The sequence below is a fragment of the Heterodontus francisci genome, chromosome 6 (genome assembly GCF_036365525.1).
Source record: "Heterodontus francisci isolate sHetFra1 chromosome 6, sHetFra1.hap1, whole genome shotgun sequence".
Taxonomy (NCBI): domain Eukaryota; kingdom Metazoa; phylum Chordata; class Chondrichthyes; order Heterodontiformes; family Heterodontidae; genus Heterodontus; species Heterodontus francisci.
The window spans coordinates 17025373-17045187 of NC_090376.1; the positions used below are offsets into that span (position 1 = coordinate 17025373).

General features: G+C 44.4%; 1 protein-coding gene across 1 annotated transcript in view; it reads right to left on the reverse strand.

Annotated features, from left to right (window-relative positions):
• Window positions 1–19815, reverse strand: part of LOC137371151 (acetylserotonin O-methyltransferase-like) — a 69660-nt gene that overhangs the window by 12454 nt on the left and 37391 nt on the right. The window contains exons 2-4 of the mRNA XM_068033184.1: window positions 6480–6654; window positions 2386–2515; window positions 154–222 (exon numbers count right to left, since the gene is read on the reverse strand). Coding sequence (XP_067889285.1) covers window positions 154–222; window positions 2386–2515; window positions 6480–6651 — 371 coding nt within the window. The 5' untranslated portion in view covers window positions 6652–6654. The remainder of the gene's footprint in view (window positions 1–153; window positions 223–2385; window positions 2516–6479; window positions 6655–19815) is intronic.

Below are 19815 nucleotides of genomic sequence, written 5' to 3' on the forward strand. Positions count from 1 at the left end.
CTTCAATACATGTAAAAGCAATGTGACAGAAAGGTAAAGCAAAGTCATTCTTAGATTGTAATGAAAGAAAATTCTGCCCATTTTCTATTTGCCCATTTGAATTTCAGTTGTCAAGGAGTTTAAAAAGTAGCACAGAAAGCTATAATAACCTACCTATACAGAGATTCAAAGAGTTCCTTGGGGGAAATGCCAAATGTCCTCTCATGTTGCCTTTTCCCTTCCCTGAAGCAAAACATTAAAAGATAAACTATATTGCTGAAATAAAAGGTGTGAGATCAAACCTTAAGAATTTTCATGTACAAAAAGCTTTTAAGTTCATTGGGAGAAGTCCAACTTCTATCTCACTTTTTTTTGGACACAGGATCACAACAACACAAGACTTAGGACCAGGAGCAGACCATATATTTTTTTTGATTTAGAGATACAACACTGAAACAGGCCCTTCGGCCCACCGAGTCTGTGCCTACCAACAACCACCCATTTATACTAATCCTACATTAATCCCATATTCCCTACCACATCCCCACCATTCTACACTAGGGGCAATTTACAATGGCCAATTTACCTATCAACCTGCAAGTCTTTGGCTGTGGGAGGAAACCGGAGCACCCGGCGGAAACCCACGGGTCACAGGGAGAACTTGCAAACTCCGCACAGGCAGTAACCAGAACTGAACCCGGGTCACTGGAGCTATGAGGCTGTGGTGCTAACCACTGCGCCACCCAGAGAATCATAGAGTCTTACAACACAGAAAGAGGCTGTTCAGCCTGTCATGTCTGTGCCAGCTCTCTGCAACAGCAACTCAGCTAGTCCAACTCCTTTTCTCCCCATAGCCCTGCAAATATTTTCTCTTCAGATAATCATCCAATTCTTTGAAAGTCATGATTGTATCTGACAGTCTCAGGCAGTGCATTCCAGATCCCAACCACTCGCTGTGCAAAAAAGTTTTTCCACATGTAATCTTTGGTTCTTTTGCCATTCGCTTTAAATAAGTAAGTGTCATCTGGTTCTCAACCTTTCCAACAATGGGAACAGTTTCTGCCTATCTGTCAATCAAGACCCCTCATGATTTTGAACACCTCTATCAAATCTCCTAACCTTCTCTTCTCCAAGGAGAACAGCCCCAGATTCACAAATCTATCTTCATTACTGAAGTCTCTCATCTCCAGAACCATTCTCAGAAATCTTATCTGTATCATCTCTAGTGCCTTCACATCCTTCCTAAATGGCGGTGCCCAGAAATGGACACAATACTCAAGTTGAGGCCGAACTAGTGTTTTGTAACGGTTGACCATAACTTCTTTGTTTTTGTACTCTATGTCCTATTTATAAAGCTTAGGATCCTGTTTGACTTATTAACCACTTTCTCAACCTGCCCTGCAACCTTCAACAATTTGTGCACATACACCCTGTGGTCCCTCTGTTCCTGCACCTCCATTATAATTGTACTCTTTGATATTGCCTCTCCTTGTTCTTCCAACCAAGATATATCACTTCACACTTCTCTGACTTAAATGTCTGTCCTTTCCACCAGCCTGTCTATGTCCTTTTGAAGTTTATCATTCTCCTCCTCACAGTTCACAATATTTCCAAGTTTTGTATCATCTGCAAATTTTGAAATTGTGGCCCGCACATCCAAGTCTAGGTTATTAATATAGATCAAGAAAAGCAGGGTTCCTAATACCTACCATCCCCACAGCTCTGCATTTTTTTCCCTTTTCAAGTATTTATCCAATTCCCTTTTGACAATTACTGAATCTGCTTTCATCGTCTTTCAGGCAGTGCATTCCAGATCATCATAACTCACTGTATAAAAAAGTTTCCTCATCTCTTTAAGGCAGACTAGCTCTCACTACTGCCCTGCGTGTTACCAAATAATTCTGGGCAAGTACACATTACTGGAATGGAAATTGCATCCCTTGGGCAGAATTCAGCATGATATTGATAGCTGCACTGTTGGGCTGCAATGTGCTCTGATTGTAATTCAGAAATTGCTTCATTATACAAATTAAGTAAAGTTTACCGGATAAAATATAAACATTTTCTTTTTTGTCCAGGCTACTAAATATTTTACTTTCATCACCCCTCGTAGAGTAACACTTCTCCTCCGAGAAGGGTGGGCGGGTCGCCCAAAGCTAAGCTTCTGCCCCCAATGAACCAGCTGCAATGAAGTGTGTGAAGGTGGCATAAATTTCTCTCCCTCTCTGTTGGCAGACAGCTCAGCTGGGCATTACCATCCCACCATCCTAGCTGTGATTGTCTACACAGGAGTTGCCAATGCTCAATGCAAATCCATATTGTTTTAAAGAACCTTAATAAATGATCTGAACTGCAACAGAAAAGGTATTGTGTAACCACAGCAAAAAAACCCTAAGTCTTTCTTACCTGATGGCATCAGTCAGGAAGGCAAAGGATTGGTAGGTGGTCTGTGAATAGTATGCGACTGAAAAATAGAGTGTTCTGGGACTTGCCTTGGTCAGGTAAATCCTGGACAGATCTGTATTACTGTACAAGACTGTAAATTGGAGAATTAAAATGTCATATTTATTCACTATCAGTTTTCTGTGCAGTGTATGACAAAGCAGAGACCTGAATTTCTTTTTCAGGCAGAATGTTTCACTTTGATTCTCATTATAACAACAAAATAGGTTTCAATTCTATCCAAGACTAATATGTTCGCTCTCAGGCATCCTGTTGGGAGGTTGGGGATGGTCCAGGTTGTCTAGGTGACGTCCCATTCTGGCATCACTCAACCACTCCCGTGGTGAGTAAATGTAAGGGACACTATTGATAGCATCTGTGCTAGAGATGCAGATAGGCTGGTCGCCACCTCCGACCTAACAAGAATGATGTGAAGGCAGAGGGGCGAGCATGGAAAGAGGAGAGCCTGAGGGGAAAAATGGAAAATTACTCACTTATTCAAAGGTCATATATGGTTATGAAACTTCTAATGTCCTTTAGCGAAGGGAATCTGCTGTCCTTACCTGAAATAAAAGCAAAATACTGCAGATGCTGGAAATCTGAAATAAAAACAAGAAATGCTGGAAATATCCAACAGGTCTGGCAGCATCTGTGGAGGGAGAAGCAGAGTTAACATTTCAGATCAGTGACCCTTCTTCAGAATCAGCAAATTTATTTATTTTTATTTAGAGATACAGCTCTGAAACAGGCCCTTTGGCCCACCGAGTCTGTGCCAACCAACAACCACCCATTTATAGATTAATCCCATATTCCCTACTACATCCCCACCATTCTCCTACCCCCTACCTACACTAGGGGCAATTTACAATGGCCAATTTACCTATCAACCTGCAAGTCATAGAGTCGTACAGTATAGAAACAGGCCCTTCGGCCTACCGCGTCCATACCGACCATAATGCAGATCTATACTAATCCCACCTGCCTGCATTAATTCCATATCCCTCTATGCCTTGCTCATTCAAGTATCTGTACAGATGCGTCTTAAATGTCGCTACTGTTCCTGCCTCCACCACCTCCTCAGGCAGCTCATTCCAGATACCCACTATTCTTTGTGTGAAAAATTTACCCCTTTGATCCCCTTTAAACCTCCTCCCTCTCACCTTAAATCTATGCCCTCTAGTTTTAGTCACCCCTACCATGGGAAACAGAGTCTGGCTATCTACCCCTCTCATAATTTTATATACCTCTATCATGTCCCCTCTCAGCCTCCTTCGCTCCAGGGAAAACAGACCCAGCCTATCCAATCTCTCTTTATAACTCAAGCCCTCCAAACCAGGCAACATCCTTGTGAATTTTTTCTGCACTCTCTCTAGCTTAATCACATCTTTCCCGTAGTGCAGCGACCACAACTGCACACAGTACTCCAAATGTGGCCTAACCAACGTTATGTACAACTGTAACATGACGTCCCAGCTCTTGTACTCAATGCCTCGGCTGATGAAGGCAAGCATGCCATACGCCTTCTTCACCACCCTGTCTACCTGTGTTGCCACTTTCAGGGAACTATGTACTTGCACCCCAAGGTCTCTCTGCTCAACAACACTCCCCAGGACCCTGCCATTCACTGTATATGTCCTGCCCTGGTTTAACTTTCCAAAATGCATCACTCCACACTTGTCTGCGTTAAATTCCATTTGCCACTCCCTTGCCCACTTTTCCAGTAGATCTTTTTCCTGTTGTAACCTTAGATAACCTCTTCACTGTCCACTATACCACCAATTTCGGTGTCATCTGCAAACTTACTAATCATGCCTCTTACATTCACATCCAAGTCATTAATATATATGACAAACAACAGAGGGCCCAGCACCGGTCCCTGCGGCACACCACTGGTCACCGGCCTCTAATCTGAAAAACAACCCTCCACTACCACCCTCTGCCTCCTATCACCAAGTCAATCTTGTATCCAATTTGTTAGCTCATCCTGGATTCCATGTGTTCGAACCTTCTGGACCAGCCTACCATGCGGAACCTTGTCAAAGGCCTTGCTAAAATCCAATTAGACAACATCCTCATTTCCTAATAGGAGGTCGAGTGTAGCCCCTTCTCTCGTAGGGCCATCCACATACTGTTTCAGAAAACTATCCTGGACACACTTAACAAATTCTTCCCCATCTGATCCCTTAGCGGTAAGGCAGTCCCAGTCAATATTAGGGAAGTTAAAGTCACCTACTATTACAACCCTATAATTTCTACACCGATCTGTCTTTGGCTGTGGGAGAAAACTGGAGCACCCGGCGGAAACCCACGTGGTCACAAGGAGAACTTGCAGACTCCACACAGGCAGGACCCAGAACTGAACCCGGGTCGCTGGAGCTGTGAGGCTGCAGTGCTAACCACTGTGCCACACAAGGACAACTTCACCCCACCAGCCTCCATATCCAAAGGATCATCCTCCGCCATTTCGACCACGTCCAGCGTGATGCCACTACCAAACGCACCTTCCCCTTCCCTCCCGTCAGCATTCCGAAGGGATCATTTCCTTTGCGACACCCTGGTCCACTCCTCCATTACCCCCAACACCTCGTCCTCTTCCCATAGCACCTTCCCCTGCAATCGCAGGAGGTGTAATACCTGCCCATTTATCTCCTCTCTCCTCACTATCCAAAACCCCAAACACTCCTTTCAAGTGAAGCAGAGGTTTACTTGTACTTCTTTCAATTTAGCATACTGTCTTCGCTGCTCACAATGTGGTCTCCTCTACACTGGGGAGACCAAACGCAGATTGAGTGACCACTTTGTGGAACACCTCCGCTCAGTCCGAAAGCATGACCCCGAACTTCCGGTTGCTGGCCATTTCAACAGCTCCCCCTGCAGTCATGCCCACATCTCTGTCCCGGGATTGCTACAGTGTTCCAGTGAACATCACGCAAGCTCGAGGAACAGCATCTCATTTACCAATTAGGCAGCCTGCCAGACTGAACATTGAGTTCAATAATTTCAGAGCATGATGGGCCCACCTTTTTATTATTATTTTTTATTTTTCATTTGTTTATTTTATTTTAGTTTGTTTTATAATTTTTATTTTACCATGTGCCTACCATGTTTTTTCATGTTTGTGCTTGGGGCCAGGATCATTTTTCTATCAATTAACAGTGTCTTTCAGCACACCATTAACATACCATTTACTTTATGACCTTCTGGTCAGTTATTGTCTGTGACCTTGTCCTATCAACACCTTCTCTTTTGTTATCTCTTGCCCCAACCCCCGCTTTATTTGCTAAAAACCTATTACATTTCTAACATTTGCCAGTTCTGATGAAGGGTCACTGACCTGAAATGTTAACTCTGCTTCTCTGTCCACAGATGCTGTCAGACCTGCTGGGTATTTCGAGCATTTCTTGTTTTTATTGATGTCCTTACCTGGTCTGGCCTATATGTGACTCCAGACCCACTGCAATGTGGCTGACTCTTAACTGCCCTCTGAAATGGCCTAGCAATCCGCTCAGTTCAAGGGCAATTAGTGATGGGCAACAAACGCTGGCTTGCCAGCGACACCCAAATCTCATGAAAGAATAAAAAAAACATTTAAAACATCACCACATTTTTCTTCCACTCAGCCTACTGACTTTGTGAGAAAAGTGGGATCTCCAAGGATGCAAAGTCACTGCCAATTGGATAACATAGTTTTGGAGGAGTGGAGGGGAAATTAAGCCTTTAATTAGTAAGTTCAATTTTCATCTGTGCACTATTTTTAGTACAAACTAATGCATTTGTGTAAACCTCTGTCTGTGCTATTTTTAACACAGACATTAATCCATTAGTTTGAAACTGGTTGATATCTACATTAAAACAGCACAGGCAGGAATTTGTGAGAATGAGGTCATGCATGTACTAATAATGCACCGAGGGAATTAAATCTAAAATAGTTTAAACGCACGCGCTTTCATTACTTGAAACAAAAAAAAATTAGAGTCCTACAAACTAGTCCCCTACCCCTGCCACCAATGCATAGATAAAATGCTTTGATAACTAAAACATGTGTATAATTTGATTACCTTCAGCTTGGTGCTCATTGACATCCAGCAGTTGGAGTCCGACACATGCAGTGAGTAGTCTGTCCATGCCATCAGCACTGGTGCCAAGCCTCTCTGCAATGGCATTGGCAGAGAGTGGATGCCCATGCTCCAGCAGAAGATCAAATACTCCCAGCTCACAGGCCGTAAACATTGCCTACAACGAAAATGGTTTGGAAGGGCATGTCAGCAATATTTCAGTTAGTTTCTTTACTACTCCATTGTACTTTGTGTCTCATGGTTTTCTTCTAGATGAGTCGTTAAACTGAGCCCGTGTCATTCTCTCAAGTGGACGTAAAAGTTTTCTTGGCTCTATTCGATGAACAGCAGGGGAGTCTCCCCTGGAGTTTTGGCCAATACCTACCCCTCACCTAAATACCAAAAAACAGATTAGCTGGTCATTACCAGATTGCTATTTGTGGGATCTTGCTGTTTGCAAATTGGTTGCCTTGTTTCCTACATTAAAACATTGACTACACTTCAAAGTACTTCATTAGTTGTAAAGCACTATGGGGGCGACTGAGATCATGAGTGGCGCAAAAGAAAGGCAAGTCTTTCTTTTTTCGTTCTGTTGAGGGAGATTGGTGGGACTGTCAAGATTTGTGGAGGCTCCATGGCTAATTCATTGACTCACTGAAATCTTCTTGTAATTTGTACAATATTATGCAGAATTCCAGCCATTCTTACCAAGAAGTTTGAATTTTACATTTTTGTTGTCAGTTTAGCTCAGTTGATGGCACTCTGGGTCAGGAGGCTGTGGGTTCAGGCCTATAGAAAGAGTACGGCATTTTCAAAGGTGCCATCCTTTGGATGAGATCAACCTGTTGTGGCGGATGTTAAATGCCTCGTGATACTGCAAGGAGTTCTTCAGGAACCGTGACCAACAATGCAACAACGCAACACCACACACTCCCTGTTCCCCTCCCACCACCACCCCCCCCATACCCCCTCTTCCCCCTCCCACACTCCCTGTTTCCCCTCCCACACTCCCTGTTCCTCCCTCCCCACTCTCCCTCTTCCTCCCCACTCTCCCTCACTCTCTTCCCCCCACTATCTCTCACTCTCCTCCCCCCCACTCTCTTCCGCCCTCACAGTCTTCCCCCTACTCTCTCACTCCCCCTCCCTACTCTCTCTCTCTCTCTCCCACTCCCTACTCTATCTCTCTCTCTCTCTCCCACTCCCTACTCTATCTCTCTCTCTCTCTCCCACTCCCTACTCTATCTCTCTCTCTCCCACTCCCTACTCTATCTCTCTCTCTCCCACTCCCTACTCTATCTCTCTCTCTCCCACTCCCTACTCTATCTCTCTCTCTCCCACTCCCTACTCTATCTCTCTCTCTCCCACTTCCTACTCTATCTCTCTCTCTCCCACTCCCGACTCTATCTCTCTCTCTCCCACTCCCTACTCTCTCTCTCTCTTTCCCCCTCCCTACTCTCTCTCTCTCTCTCTTTCCCCCTCCCTACTCTCTCTCTCTCTCTCTTTCCCCCTCCCTACTCTCTCTCTCTTTCCCCCTCCCTACTCTCTCTCTCTCTCTTTCCCCCTCCCTACTCTCTCTCTCTCTTTCCCCCTCCCTACTCTCTCTCTCTCTCTCTTTCCCCCTCCCTACTCTCTCTCTCTCTTTCCCCCTCCCTACTCTCTCTCTCTCTCTCTTTCCCCCTCCCTACTCTCTCTCTCTCTCTCTTTCCCCCTCTCTCTCTCTCTCTTTCCCCCTCCCTCTCTCTCTCTTTCCCCCTCCCTACTCTCTCTCTCTTTCCCCCTCCCTACTCTCTCTCTCTTTCCCCCTCCCTACTCTCTCTCTCTCTTTCCCCCTCCCTACTCTCTCTTTCCCCCTCCCTACTCTCTCTCTCTCTTTCCCCCTCCCTACTCTCTCTCTCTCTCTTTCCCCCTCCCTGCTCTCTCTCTCTCTCTCTCTTTCCCCCTCCCTGCTCTCTCTCTCTCTTTTTCCCCCTCCCTGCTCTCTCTCTCTCTCTTTCCCCCTCCCTACTCTCTCTCTCTCTTTCCCCCTCCCTACTCTCTCTCTCTCTTTCCCCCTCCCTACTCTCTCTCTCTCTTTCCCCCTCCCTACTCTCTCTCTCTTTCCCCCTCCCTACTCTCTCTCTCTTTCCCCCTCCCTACTCTCTCTCTCTTTCCCCCTCCTTACTCTCGCTTTCTCTTCCTGCTCACTACTCTCTCTCTTTCCCCATTCTCTCTCTCTCTTCCCCCTCACTCTCCCCTTCTCTCCTCCTCCCCCCTACTCTCTCTCTCCACTCACTCTCTCTCCCCCCTCACTCTCTCCCTGCCCTCTCCCTCTCTCCCCCATCCCTCCCTCTCTCCCCCGCAGCCCCCCCCCCCTCACCCCTTCCCTCCCTCAGCATGGAGAGAGGGCTGAGCCACAGGACTAATATCTGTCAACTGTGAAACTGAGAGGGAGGTTTTTTTTTACAGCTGACCTGTAAAGAAGAAGGGACACAATACTGACCCCTGGTCAGAATAACCCTCTCCCCATCTAAACAATTAAATCTAACAGTTAAATCTAAGTGATTGGTAAACGTACATTAGAAGAAATGTTGTTTGCTATGGGGACCAGATTACCTTCCTCTTATCCATTGGCTTACCTTAGAAATGATAAATCCATACATATAATTCAGCAGCTTCTCTGGATATTCGAGCTCATATTTAGAGAGTTCCATTTTACAACATCCACCAATTTAATCTATCGCCACTCAATGCTTCAGAGTTAAATATTGGCAAGAATATAAACAGCACGTGTTTTGAGAAACTCCAATGTCATAAATCGAACAGAACCATTTGTGCCACTGGCAGTTTGTCTGCTAAAGTGCTTATAACACGTGTTTTCTAGTCATATAAGGGGATTATGACAGCAGGAGAACTGACGTTAACACTTTGATTCTTACTCCGCTTAAACTAACAGAACTTAAACTGGACAAAAGAAGTTGCATTTAAGGCAGTCTTTCATACCCCTCATAGCCTGAGCTAGATTAAAGATTCTTGGGGTCCCAGGCACTAGGAACATTTGTGGCCACCCCACTAGCCCTCATTAAAAACAAAAATCATATCAAAACATGTCGCTGGTCTGATTAGTAAGTTTGCAGACGACACAAAGGTTGGTGGAGTTGCGGATAATGATGAGGATTGTCAGAGGATACAGCAGGATATAGATCGGTTGGAGACTTGGGCGGAGAAATGGCAGATGGAGTTTAATCCAGACAAATGTGAGGTAATGCATTTTGGAAGATCTAATGCAGGTGGGAGGTATACAGTAAATGGCAGAACCCTTAGGAGGATTGACAGGCAGAGAGATCAGGGCGTACAGGTCCACAGGTCACTGAAAGTGGCAACGCAGGTGGATAAGGTAGTCAAGAAGGCATACGGCATGCTTGCCTTCATCGGTCGGGGCATAGAGTATAAAAATTAGCAAGTCATGTTGCAGCTTTACAGAACCTTAGTTAGGCCACACTTAGAATATTGCGTGCAATTCTGGTCGCCACTACCAGAAGGACGTGGAGGCTTTGGAGAAGGTACAGAAGAGGTTTACCAGGATGTTTCCTGTTCTGGAGGGCATTAGCTATGAGGAGAGGTTGGAAAAACTCAGATTGGTTTCACTGGAACGACGGAGGTGGAGGGGCAACATGATAGAGGTTTACAAAGTTATGAGCGGCATGGACAGAGTGGATAGTCAGAAGCGTTTTCCCAGGGTGGAAGAGTCAGTTACTAGGGGACAACAGTTTAAGGTGCGAGGGGCAAAGTTTAGAGGGGATGTGCGAGGCATGTTTTTACACAGAGGGTGGTGAGTGCCTGGAACTTGCTGCCAGGGGAGGTGGTGGAAGCAGATACGATAGCGACGTTTAAGAGACTTCTTGACAAATACATGAATAGGAAGGGAATAGAGGGATATGGGCCCCGGAAGTGCAGAAGCTGTTAGTTTAGGCAGGCATCAAGATCGGCGCAGGCTTGGAGGGCCGAATGGCCTGTTCCTGTGCTGTACTGTTCTTTGTTCTTTATTCCTTGGAACACTGCAATGGCCCAGAATGCAGTTTATCTACACTGTGGAGAGTTTTACCTGGGGACTCATAGTTGGCGTGTTTTGGCACCATACTTCCCAATCAAAGGATCACTCTTACAGTGATGTAAGAAAATTGAGTAATTTGCCAATTTGAGCACAGCAACATAAACAAATTCTATCAACTAAAACTATGTGCTGTGAGTTGATGCCCATTAGGTTCAGATGAGCTGAGGAGGGGCAGGCAGAATCGGGCCATGTTATAGAGATGGAAATAAGTCGTCTTAGTGATGGTGCAGATATGTGGTCAGAAGCACATCTTGGTGTCAAATATGAGGTTGTAAACAGTCTAGTTCAATCGCAGACATTTGCCAGAGACAGGGATGGAGTCAGAAGCTAGAGTTTTGTAGCAGGGGCCGAAGACAATGGCTTCAGTCTTCCCAATATTTAATTGGAGGAAATTTCTATTCATCCAGTATGAGAGGTCAGATAAGGGGTGTGACAACTTAGCAACAGTGGAGGAGTCAAGCGAGGTAGAGGTGAAGTAGTGCTGGGTATAGTCAGCGTACATGTGAAAATTAATGCTATATTTTTGAATAATGTTGCTGAGGGGCAGCAGGTCGATGAGAAATAGGAGGGGGCCAAGGATAGATCCTTGGGGAACTCCAGAGGTAGTGATGAAGGAGTGGGAAGAGAAGCCATTGCAAGTGATACTCTGGCTATGATTAGATGGATAAGAATGGAACCAGGCGAGTGCAGTCCCACCCAGCTGGATAATAGTGGAGAGGTATTGGAGAAGGATGGTGCTGTCAACCGTGTCAAAGGGCTGCAGACAGGTCAGGAAAGAGAAAGAACAAAGTACAGGATAGGAACAGGCCATTCAGCCCTCTAAGCCTGCGCCGATCTTGATGCCTGTCCAAACTAAAACCTTCTGCACTTCCGGGGACCGTATCCCTCTATTCCCATCCTATTCATGTATTTGTCAAGATGCCTCTTAAACATCGCTGTCGTACCTGCTTCCACCACCTCCCCCGGCAGCAAGTTCCAGGCACTCACCACCCTCTGTGTAAAGAACTTAGGGTGGCACAGTGGCAAGCACCGCAGCCTCACAGCTCCAGCGACCCGGGTTCAATTCTGGGTACTGCCTGTGTGGAGTTTGCAAGTTCTCCCTGTGTCTGTGTGGGTTTCCTCCGGGTGCTCTGGTTTCCTCCCACATGCCAAAGACTTGCAGGTTGATAGGTAAATTGGCCATTATAAATTGCCCCTAGTATAGGTAGGTGGTAGGGGAATATAGGGACAGGTGAGGATGTGGTAGGAATAGGGGATTAATGTAGGATTAGTATAAATGGGTGGTTAATGGTCGGCACAAACTCGGTGGGCCGAAGGGCCTGTTTCAGTGCTGTATCTCTAAATCTAAAAAAAAAATCTAAAAACTTGCCACGCACATCCCCTCTAAACTTTTCCCCTCACACCTTAAACCTATGTCCCCGAGTAACTGACTCTTCCACCCTGGGAAAAAGCTTCTGACTATCCACTCTGTCCATGCCGCTCATAACTTTGCAAACCTCTATCATGTCGCCCCTCCACCTCCATCGTTCCAGTGAAAGCAATCCGAGTTTATCCAACCTCTCCTCATAGCTAATGCCCTCCAGACCAGGCAACATCCTGGTAAACCTCTTCTGTACCCTCTCCAAAGCCTCCACGTCCTTCTGGTAGGTAGTGTGGCGACCAGAATTGCACGCAATATTCTAAGTGTGGCCTAACTAAAGTTCTGTACAGCTGCAGCATGACTTGCCAATTTTTATACTCTATGCCCCGACCGATGAAGGCAAGCATGCTGTATGCCTTCTTGACTACCCTATCCACCTGCGTTGCCACTTTCAGTGATTTGTGGACCTGTATGCCCAGATCTCTCTGCCTGTCAATACTCCTAAGGGTTCTGCCATTTGCTGTATACTTTCCACCTGTATTAGATCTTCCAAAATGCATTACCTTACATTTGTCCGGATTAAACTCCATCTGCCATTTCTCCACCCAATTCTCCAACCGATCTATATCCTGCTGCATCTTCTGACAATCCTCATCACTATCCGCAACTCCACCAACCTTTGTGTCGTCCGCAAACTTACTAATCAGACCAGCTACATTTTCCTCCAAATCATTTATATATACTACAAACAGCAAAGGTCCCAGCACTGATCCCTGCGGAATAGCCCTCCATTCAGAAAAGCACCCTTCCACTGCTACCCTCTGTCTTCTATGACTGAGCCAGTTCTGTATCCATCTTGCCAGCTCCCCTCTGATCCCATGTGACTTCACCTTTTGTACCAGTCTGCCATGAGGGACCTTGTCAAAAGCTTTACTGAAGTCCATATAGACAACATCCACTGCCCTTCCTTCATCAATCATCTTCGTCACTTCCTCAAAAAACTCAATCAAGTTAGTGAGACACGACCTCCCCTTCACAAAACTATGCTGCCTCTCGCTAATAAGTTCACTTGTTTCCAAATGGGAGTAAATCCTGTCCCGAAGAATCCTCTCTAATAATTTCCCTACCACTGATGTAAGGCTCATCGGCCTATAATTTCCTGGATTATCCTTGCTACCTTTCTTAAACAAAGGAACAAAATTGGCTATTTTCCAGTTCTCTGGGACCTCACCTGTAGCCAATGAGGATACGAAGATATCTGTCAAGGCCCGAACAATTTCTTCCCTTGCCTCCCTCAGTATTCTGGGGTAGATCCCATCAGGCCCTGGGGACTTATCTACTTTAATGCTTTTCAAGACGCCCAACACCTCCTCCTTTTTGATAACGACGTGACCCAGACTATCTACACTCCCTTCCCTAGACTCATCATCCACCAAGTCCTTCTCTTTGGTGAATACTGATGTAAAGTACTCATTTAGCACCTTGCCCATTTCCTCTGGCTCCACACATAGATTCCCTCCTCTGTCCTTGAGTGGGCCAATATGGAATTAGTGTAGGATTAGTATAAATGGGTGGTTGATGGTCGGCACAGACTCGGTGGGCCGAAGGGCCTGTTTCAGTGCTGTATCACTAAACTAAGCAGTGCCAGCCGTGGTGCCACTACTCTGGCTGCTGCTGTTGTTTTCCCCTGATAGGCCACCCCCCCCAACAGTATCCAAAACGGTATACTTGTTAGAGAGGGGGATAGCCACGAGGAGGGATCGTTTACCTTTGTCACAGTCATATGGGAAGGGCAGGGAATCTAGTTGCTTTGTTTCTCTATACAGGCCAGGGAGAAAGAAAGGCCAATTATAGGATCCCTAACATACCCCTAAGTGAAATGAACAAACTTGGTCTATACTAATGATTGAACCTGGGACCTTTACGTGTCTTTCTTATTACAACATCATATGATGACTGTGCTTATACTGAGTCACTATTATTCACATTTAAATTGGATGGATGTCAGTAATTTCTCAGTGGCTTGCAGTGGTGGGGTGAGATGGCTGAAGATTCTACCACTGACAATGGAAGGGAAGAGAAGGAAGCATACAAGGAAGTCCAAAGTTAGAACAACAGTGTCAAATGGATGAGGTTGCAGAATAGGGTGCGCCAAGATGGTAAAGTGATTTGTAAGTAAGGACTTTGAATTCAAAGTTTTGGGACTGAGAGCCAAAGGAGATTGGCAAAAAGAAGAGGGGAGAAGAACTTAGTATGAGAGAAAACCTGAGCTTGGGAGATTTGGATAAGATGTGAGTTTAAGCAAGATGGGGCTTGAAATGTCAAAGAGGAAAATGTTAGAAAAATCATAGAATATTACAACCCATAAACAGGCCATTTGATCTATCAAGACAGTGTTGATGTAAAAACAAGAAATGCTGGAATCACTCAGCAGGTCTGGCAGCATCTGTGGAAAGAGAAGCAGAGTTAACGTTTCGGGTCAGTGACCCTTCAACGGAAGTGTTGATGTTTTTCTTCACGAGCTACTAATTCCACTCTCCTGTTCCTTCCTCATAATTAATCACATTCTTCTTCGTCTTCACACTCTATAATATTCTTCTTTTCAAGCAATCAATTCCCATTAAAAATAATCATCAACTCTGCTTTAAAAATGGGTTCTAGCAGAGAATTCCACATTCTAACCACCGTGTAAAGAATATTTTTTGTTATTATCTTAAATTTTTGCACATTATTGCAGCTTTGTTGACTGAAGGGAAGAATCTCTCATCACTTACCCAACCATAATTCTTTAGGAAATCAAAGCCATAATAATGTTCACACCCACGTGAGAGAGAGATCTTATTAAGTTTGCAATTAGTTGTCACTAGTGGTTTTTCAAATAGCTGTACACATGACAGGGAGCTTTCAATGGTTCAATCGAAATTTTATGAGCCTGAGGTGGATCAGGTGTGAAAAGAACCAGATTAGGTACCCAAGAGGATACTTTAATTGGGCTATTCTGTTCCGGATGCAGTGAAGCAAGAAATGAATTTTAAAGGAGTACATTTTTGCTTCATGCAAGTTCAACACATGTTCATTCATTCACAAAGAACCTACAGTTCTCCTCTCCTCACTCCATCCCATTTAAAAGTCCCACATTCCCACCATTGCAGCATCTAAGTAAATCCAAGGTTTTCAGCCCCACTGTTTTATCTGGCAGCTTAATCCATGTATTGATTATTCTTTGTGTGAAACACTTTCTGATTTCCGTGCCAAATTTACCTTTTACTTGTTTGAATTGGTGCCCTCTCATCTTACTTCTGAAATTTAACTTAAGTAGCAGCAGCCTGGATTTATCTTATATACCTCTTTAGCTCCAATGACAAGCTAGAATCTGAGTGAGATTATCCTCACACACATTACCTAATTTATTAACTCATTTCTAATTCAATGTTTTTCATGTTATGTGATTTTACGTAATGTTCTTCTAATTGCAGGCCAGAAGTGATTTGATAATGCCGCTTAAGATATTGCAAGTACAGGTTTGTGTATTCTTTAGACTTTTATAAGGTTATTATTGTTGCAGTTTTTAATTGAAACCACACTGCTGCCTGTCTTTCAACTCCTCCCCCCCCAATCACTCCATGACCCCTTTTGAGCAGTCAGTACTCCCATCCCCCACCGCATCTCCCCACCCATCAGTCCTCTCTGCCTTAAAGCACCATGTCTGTTTGCTGATTTATAGACTGTAGTGCAAATTACCACTTAAAATACTCCAATGTTTATCACTTATGCAGTTTCCAAGTTTTTATAAGAGATTTACTTTTAAGCCATAGAATAGATTCACTTTCTTTCTCAAAAAAAGAACATTTTAACAGAACTTGGAGTCAAAATGGAGCAAAGGGACATAGACAGCAGCCAATCAGGAGCCCGTTCCATTGAAATTCATCTTCCAGCTAGATTTAGATCATTTGAAAGAACAAATTGGAATCATTTTCAACTTGTCCTCTTAGAAAAAGGAATCTGTTCTTTATAAAACATCTTTAATTTACAAATGCCAAGAGAAACCAGAGATGCTGCTAATTATCAGTGTTGTTAATCAAAGCAGTATTTGTCTGGGAGGTTAGATCAACATCTTGTATTTATTTAGGGTCTTTAATATAGAATATTGGTTACTGTTTGGGATTTTCTTGTCCCTGCTGCTCTCACATGCATTCAAGTCTTCAGAAGAAGGAATTTTCCTCCACACAAGATCAGGTAGCAGGTTATTCAACCTTGCCCGTCTAAAAGCGAAGACCAAAGTACGAAAAGTCCTGATCAGGGAACTCCTCTTTGCTGACGATGCTGCATTAACATCTCACACTGAAGAGTGTCTGCAGAGACTCATCGACAGGTTTGTGGCTGCCTGCAATGAATTTGGCCTAACCATCAGCCTCAAGAAAACAAACATCATGGGGCAGGACGTCAGAAATGCCCCATCTATCAATATCGGCGATCAGACTCTGGAAGTGGTTCAAGAGTTCACCTACCTAGGCTCAACTATCACCAGTAACCTGTCTCTCGATGCAGAATTAAACAAGCGCATGGGAAAGGCTTCCTCTGCTATGTCCAGACTGGCCAAGAGAGTGTGGGAAAATGGCGCACTGACACAGAACACAAAAGTCCAAGTGTATCAAGCCTGTGTCCTCAGTGCCTTGCTCTACGGCAGCGAGGCCTGGACAATGTACGTCAGCCAAGAGCGACGTCTCAATTCATTCCATCTTCGCTGCCTCCGGAGAATCATTGGCATCAGGTGGCAGGACCGTATCTCCAACACAGAAGTCCTCGAGGTGGCCAACATCCCCAGCATATATACCCTACTAAGCCAGCGGCGCCTGAGATGGCTTGGCCACGTGAGCCGCATGGAAGATGGCAGGATCCCCAAGGACACATTGTACAGCGAGCTCGTCACTGGTACCAGACCCACCGGCCGTCCATGGCTCCGCTTTAAAAACGTCTGCAAACGCGACATGAAGTCCTGTGACATTGATCACAAGTCGTTGGAGTCAGTTGCCAGCGATCACCAAAGCAGGTGGAGCTAAGGCGTGGCGAGTCGAAGAGACTTAGCAGTTGGCAGGAAAAAAGACAGAAGTGCAAGGAGAGAACCAACTGTGTAACAGCCCTGACAACCAATTTTATCTGCAGCACCTGTGGAAGAGTCTGTCACTGTAGAATTGGCCTTTATAGCCACTCCAGGTGCTGCTCCATAAACCACGGACCACCTCCAGGCACTTACCCATTGTCTCTCGAGACAAGGAGGCCAAAGAAGAATTGGTTACTGAGCACATGGGCGATGGGTGACAAGACTTGTTGCAAGTTAGGATATGGTCAGCAGTGTTTTGGATGATGCCAAGTTAATGGAAGTGTTATGACCAGGTGAGAAAGGTGTCTAGGGGTCCCTCTCAGCCTTCACCTGTCTTACTGTAACAGGATTTAACCTTAAACGCACCATGTTTTGAGCTCCCACTTTGGTGAATCCTTGTTCACCGCTTTCCAAATTAAAGGCAAAGAAATGAGGACAAACAGACTTTCTTAGGTTTAAAGATGGAAAGTGGAATTTATTAAACTTAAAACTCTAATTCGGTTAATGCCTACGGCTACACGCCGTGCCCCACGCTAGCATGCACACGCAATATGCATATGCAAATAGAGACATAAAAAAGAAAAGAAAAATAAAGTGGAAAAGGTTGAGGCAATCTCTGAAGAGGGTTTTTTTGTTACTGTGCTTCGAGCTTGCTGTAGAGTCCTTTTGTAGTTGATCTGACTTTGTGTTGGGGCCCAGTATTCTTCTTTAACCTTGTTCAATGTGGGAGACTTTTCCCACTTGGGATTCATGTATCTTGAGTGGGTTTCAGTTCCATGAGAAAGAGGTGGAAACAGACAGGAGAGGCTGCAGCGAGCCAGCCACGAGAGGTCTTTTCAGTCCAGGAGCAAACAGCTTTCTGTCTTCAAACACTGTTTCTCCAATTTAAAACTCTCAGTTCAAAACTCTGCAACAGCCAGTTAGTCATGTGACTAAACTGGTCTGACCACGTCTGTTTTGTGTATTGGGAGCAGGGGATAGCTCCTTTGTTCCAACACTGTCTGCTAGTATGCACAAATGTCTTCCCAACCAGGGGCCTGCAACCCTAGTAATAGGCCTTTTCTTCTTCCCAGCACAATTTGAGATTTAATGTCCATTTGGCAAAATTAATGAGCCTCACTCTTGGTAGGTGGGGGCCTGCATGACAGAAGGTAGAATGTGGGAGGCTACACAAGAGGTAAAACGATCAGAAAAAGAATAGTGGTTTTAAAAATGTGAAACTTGCCTGGAATAAAACTTTGAAAATTCATTCCCCAGTTGTTCTGAAGTCTTTTGAAAAGACAAAGAAACTTGGATATCCTTACAGAATAAACTGGGCGCTCAGGAAACCTCCTGATATAACAAAAACTTACCTTTATATAGTGCCTGAACAGAAAAACATCACAAGTCGCTCCACAGGAGAGTTACCAAACAAAATTTGGCACTGAGCCACATAAGGAGATATTAGGGAAGATTGCCAAAAGTTTGGTTAAAGAGATAGGTTTTAGGGAACAGCTGAAAATGAGGTAGAAAGAATAAGGTCCAAAGCTTAGGGCCCAGGTAGCTGAAGGCACAGCCGCCGATGGTTAAAATTCTGCAATCCAAGATGCTCACCATGTACAGATGTGGTTGGTGCTTCCCTTCAAGTTTTAAGACAGACTGAAACCTCAGTCAAAAACTTTTGTGAATATATTTAAAAGGCACAGAAATGCAAGTATGTTATGAGAAGTATCGTTTTTGATACAGTCATGCAGACCCTCACCTGCCAAGAATGAGGCATATTAATTTTGTCATATGAACACTGATTTTAAACCATTGCTGAAGTGAAGAAATTACTTGTTAAAGAAATCACCAGACTTTTGACTGGAGGACATTTGCATACTAAGAGATGGTGCTTGTGGAGACAAAGAACCCAATTAACCCAAGTGGATTTTTGATTACCAGACATTGAAAGTGTAAGGAAGCACATTCCAGGGACTGCAAAGATGATACAATCGACAAAGACAGGACTGGTCACATGACTAACCAGCTGGTCCAGATTTTTGAAGGAGGCACAGGACAGTTTGAATTCAGAAGTCAGTTTGCAACTGAAGTTGGAACAAGGAAGCCTCTCTCTCGCTTTCTCCCAAGCTACTGGACCATGGAAGACACATAAACTTCAAGAGAGAAAAGACTCAGACATCAAAACAAGTTGAGTGTGCACTGGGCCCCAATGAATGCAGGACTTACCGGCAACCAAAGACTCCACATTGAACTTAAAGGACTGTAATTATAATCCTGATATCGCTTCAAACTTTTCCCCTTTATTCTTTTCTACATTTTCTGTCTATCTACGTGTGTTTATCGCATATGCATGCTAGCGTGGTCATGTTGCATATTCGTAGCCGTTAACCGGAGTAGAGTTGAATACAACTTTCACTTTTCTTGTTTAAATCTAAGGAAACCTGAATGTTTTATTTGCCTTACAATTGGAGCAGTGAACAAGGATTCACTGAGGGGGGAAGATAAAAGCACGGTGTTTCTAAAATTAAACCCTGTTATGGTTAAACCAGGCAAAGGCTGAGAGGGAACCCCTAAACCCCTTCTCACCTGGTCGTAACAATACTTTTGTCTTTAAATGATCTTGGAAATGTGAAATTTCAGTTAGAGAAAAACAGTTGAAAATATCAAAATGTGCTTCAGTGTTTTGATTCATCTGCTTCCTCCTAGAAGTTCCCTTGATTGATTGTTTTCATAAGTTCTTAATAGTTTTTCATTGGTAATTTTCTAGCTGTTTTCTTTGCTATTGATTCCACCTTTCTTACCTCTG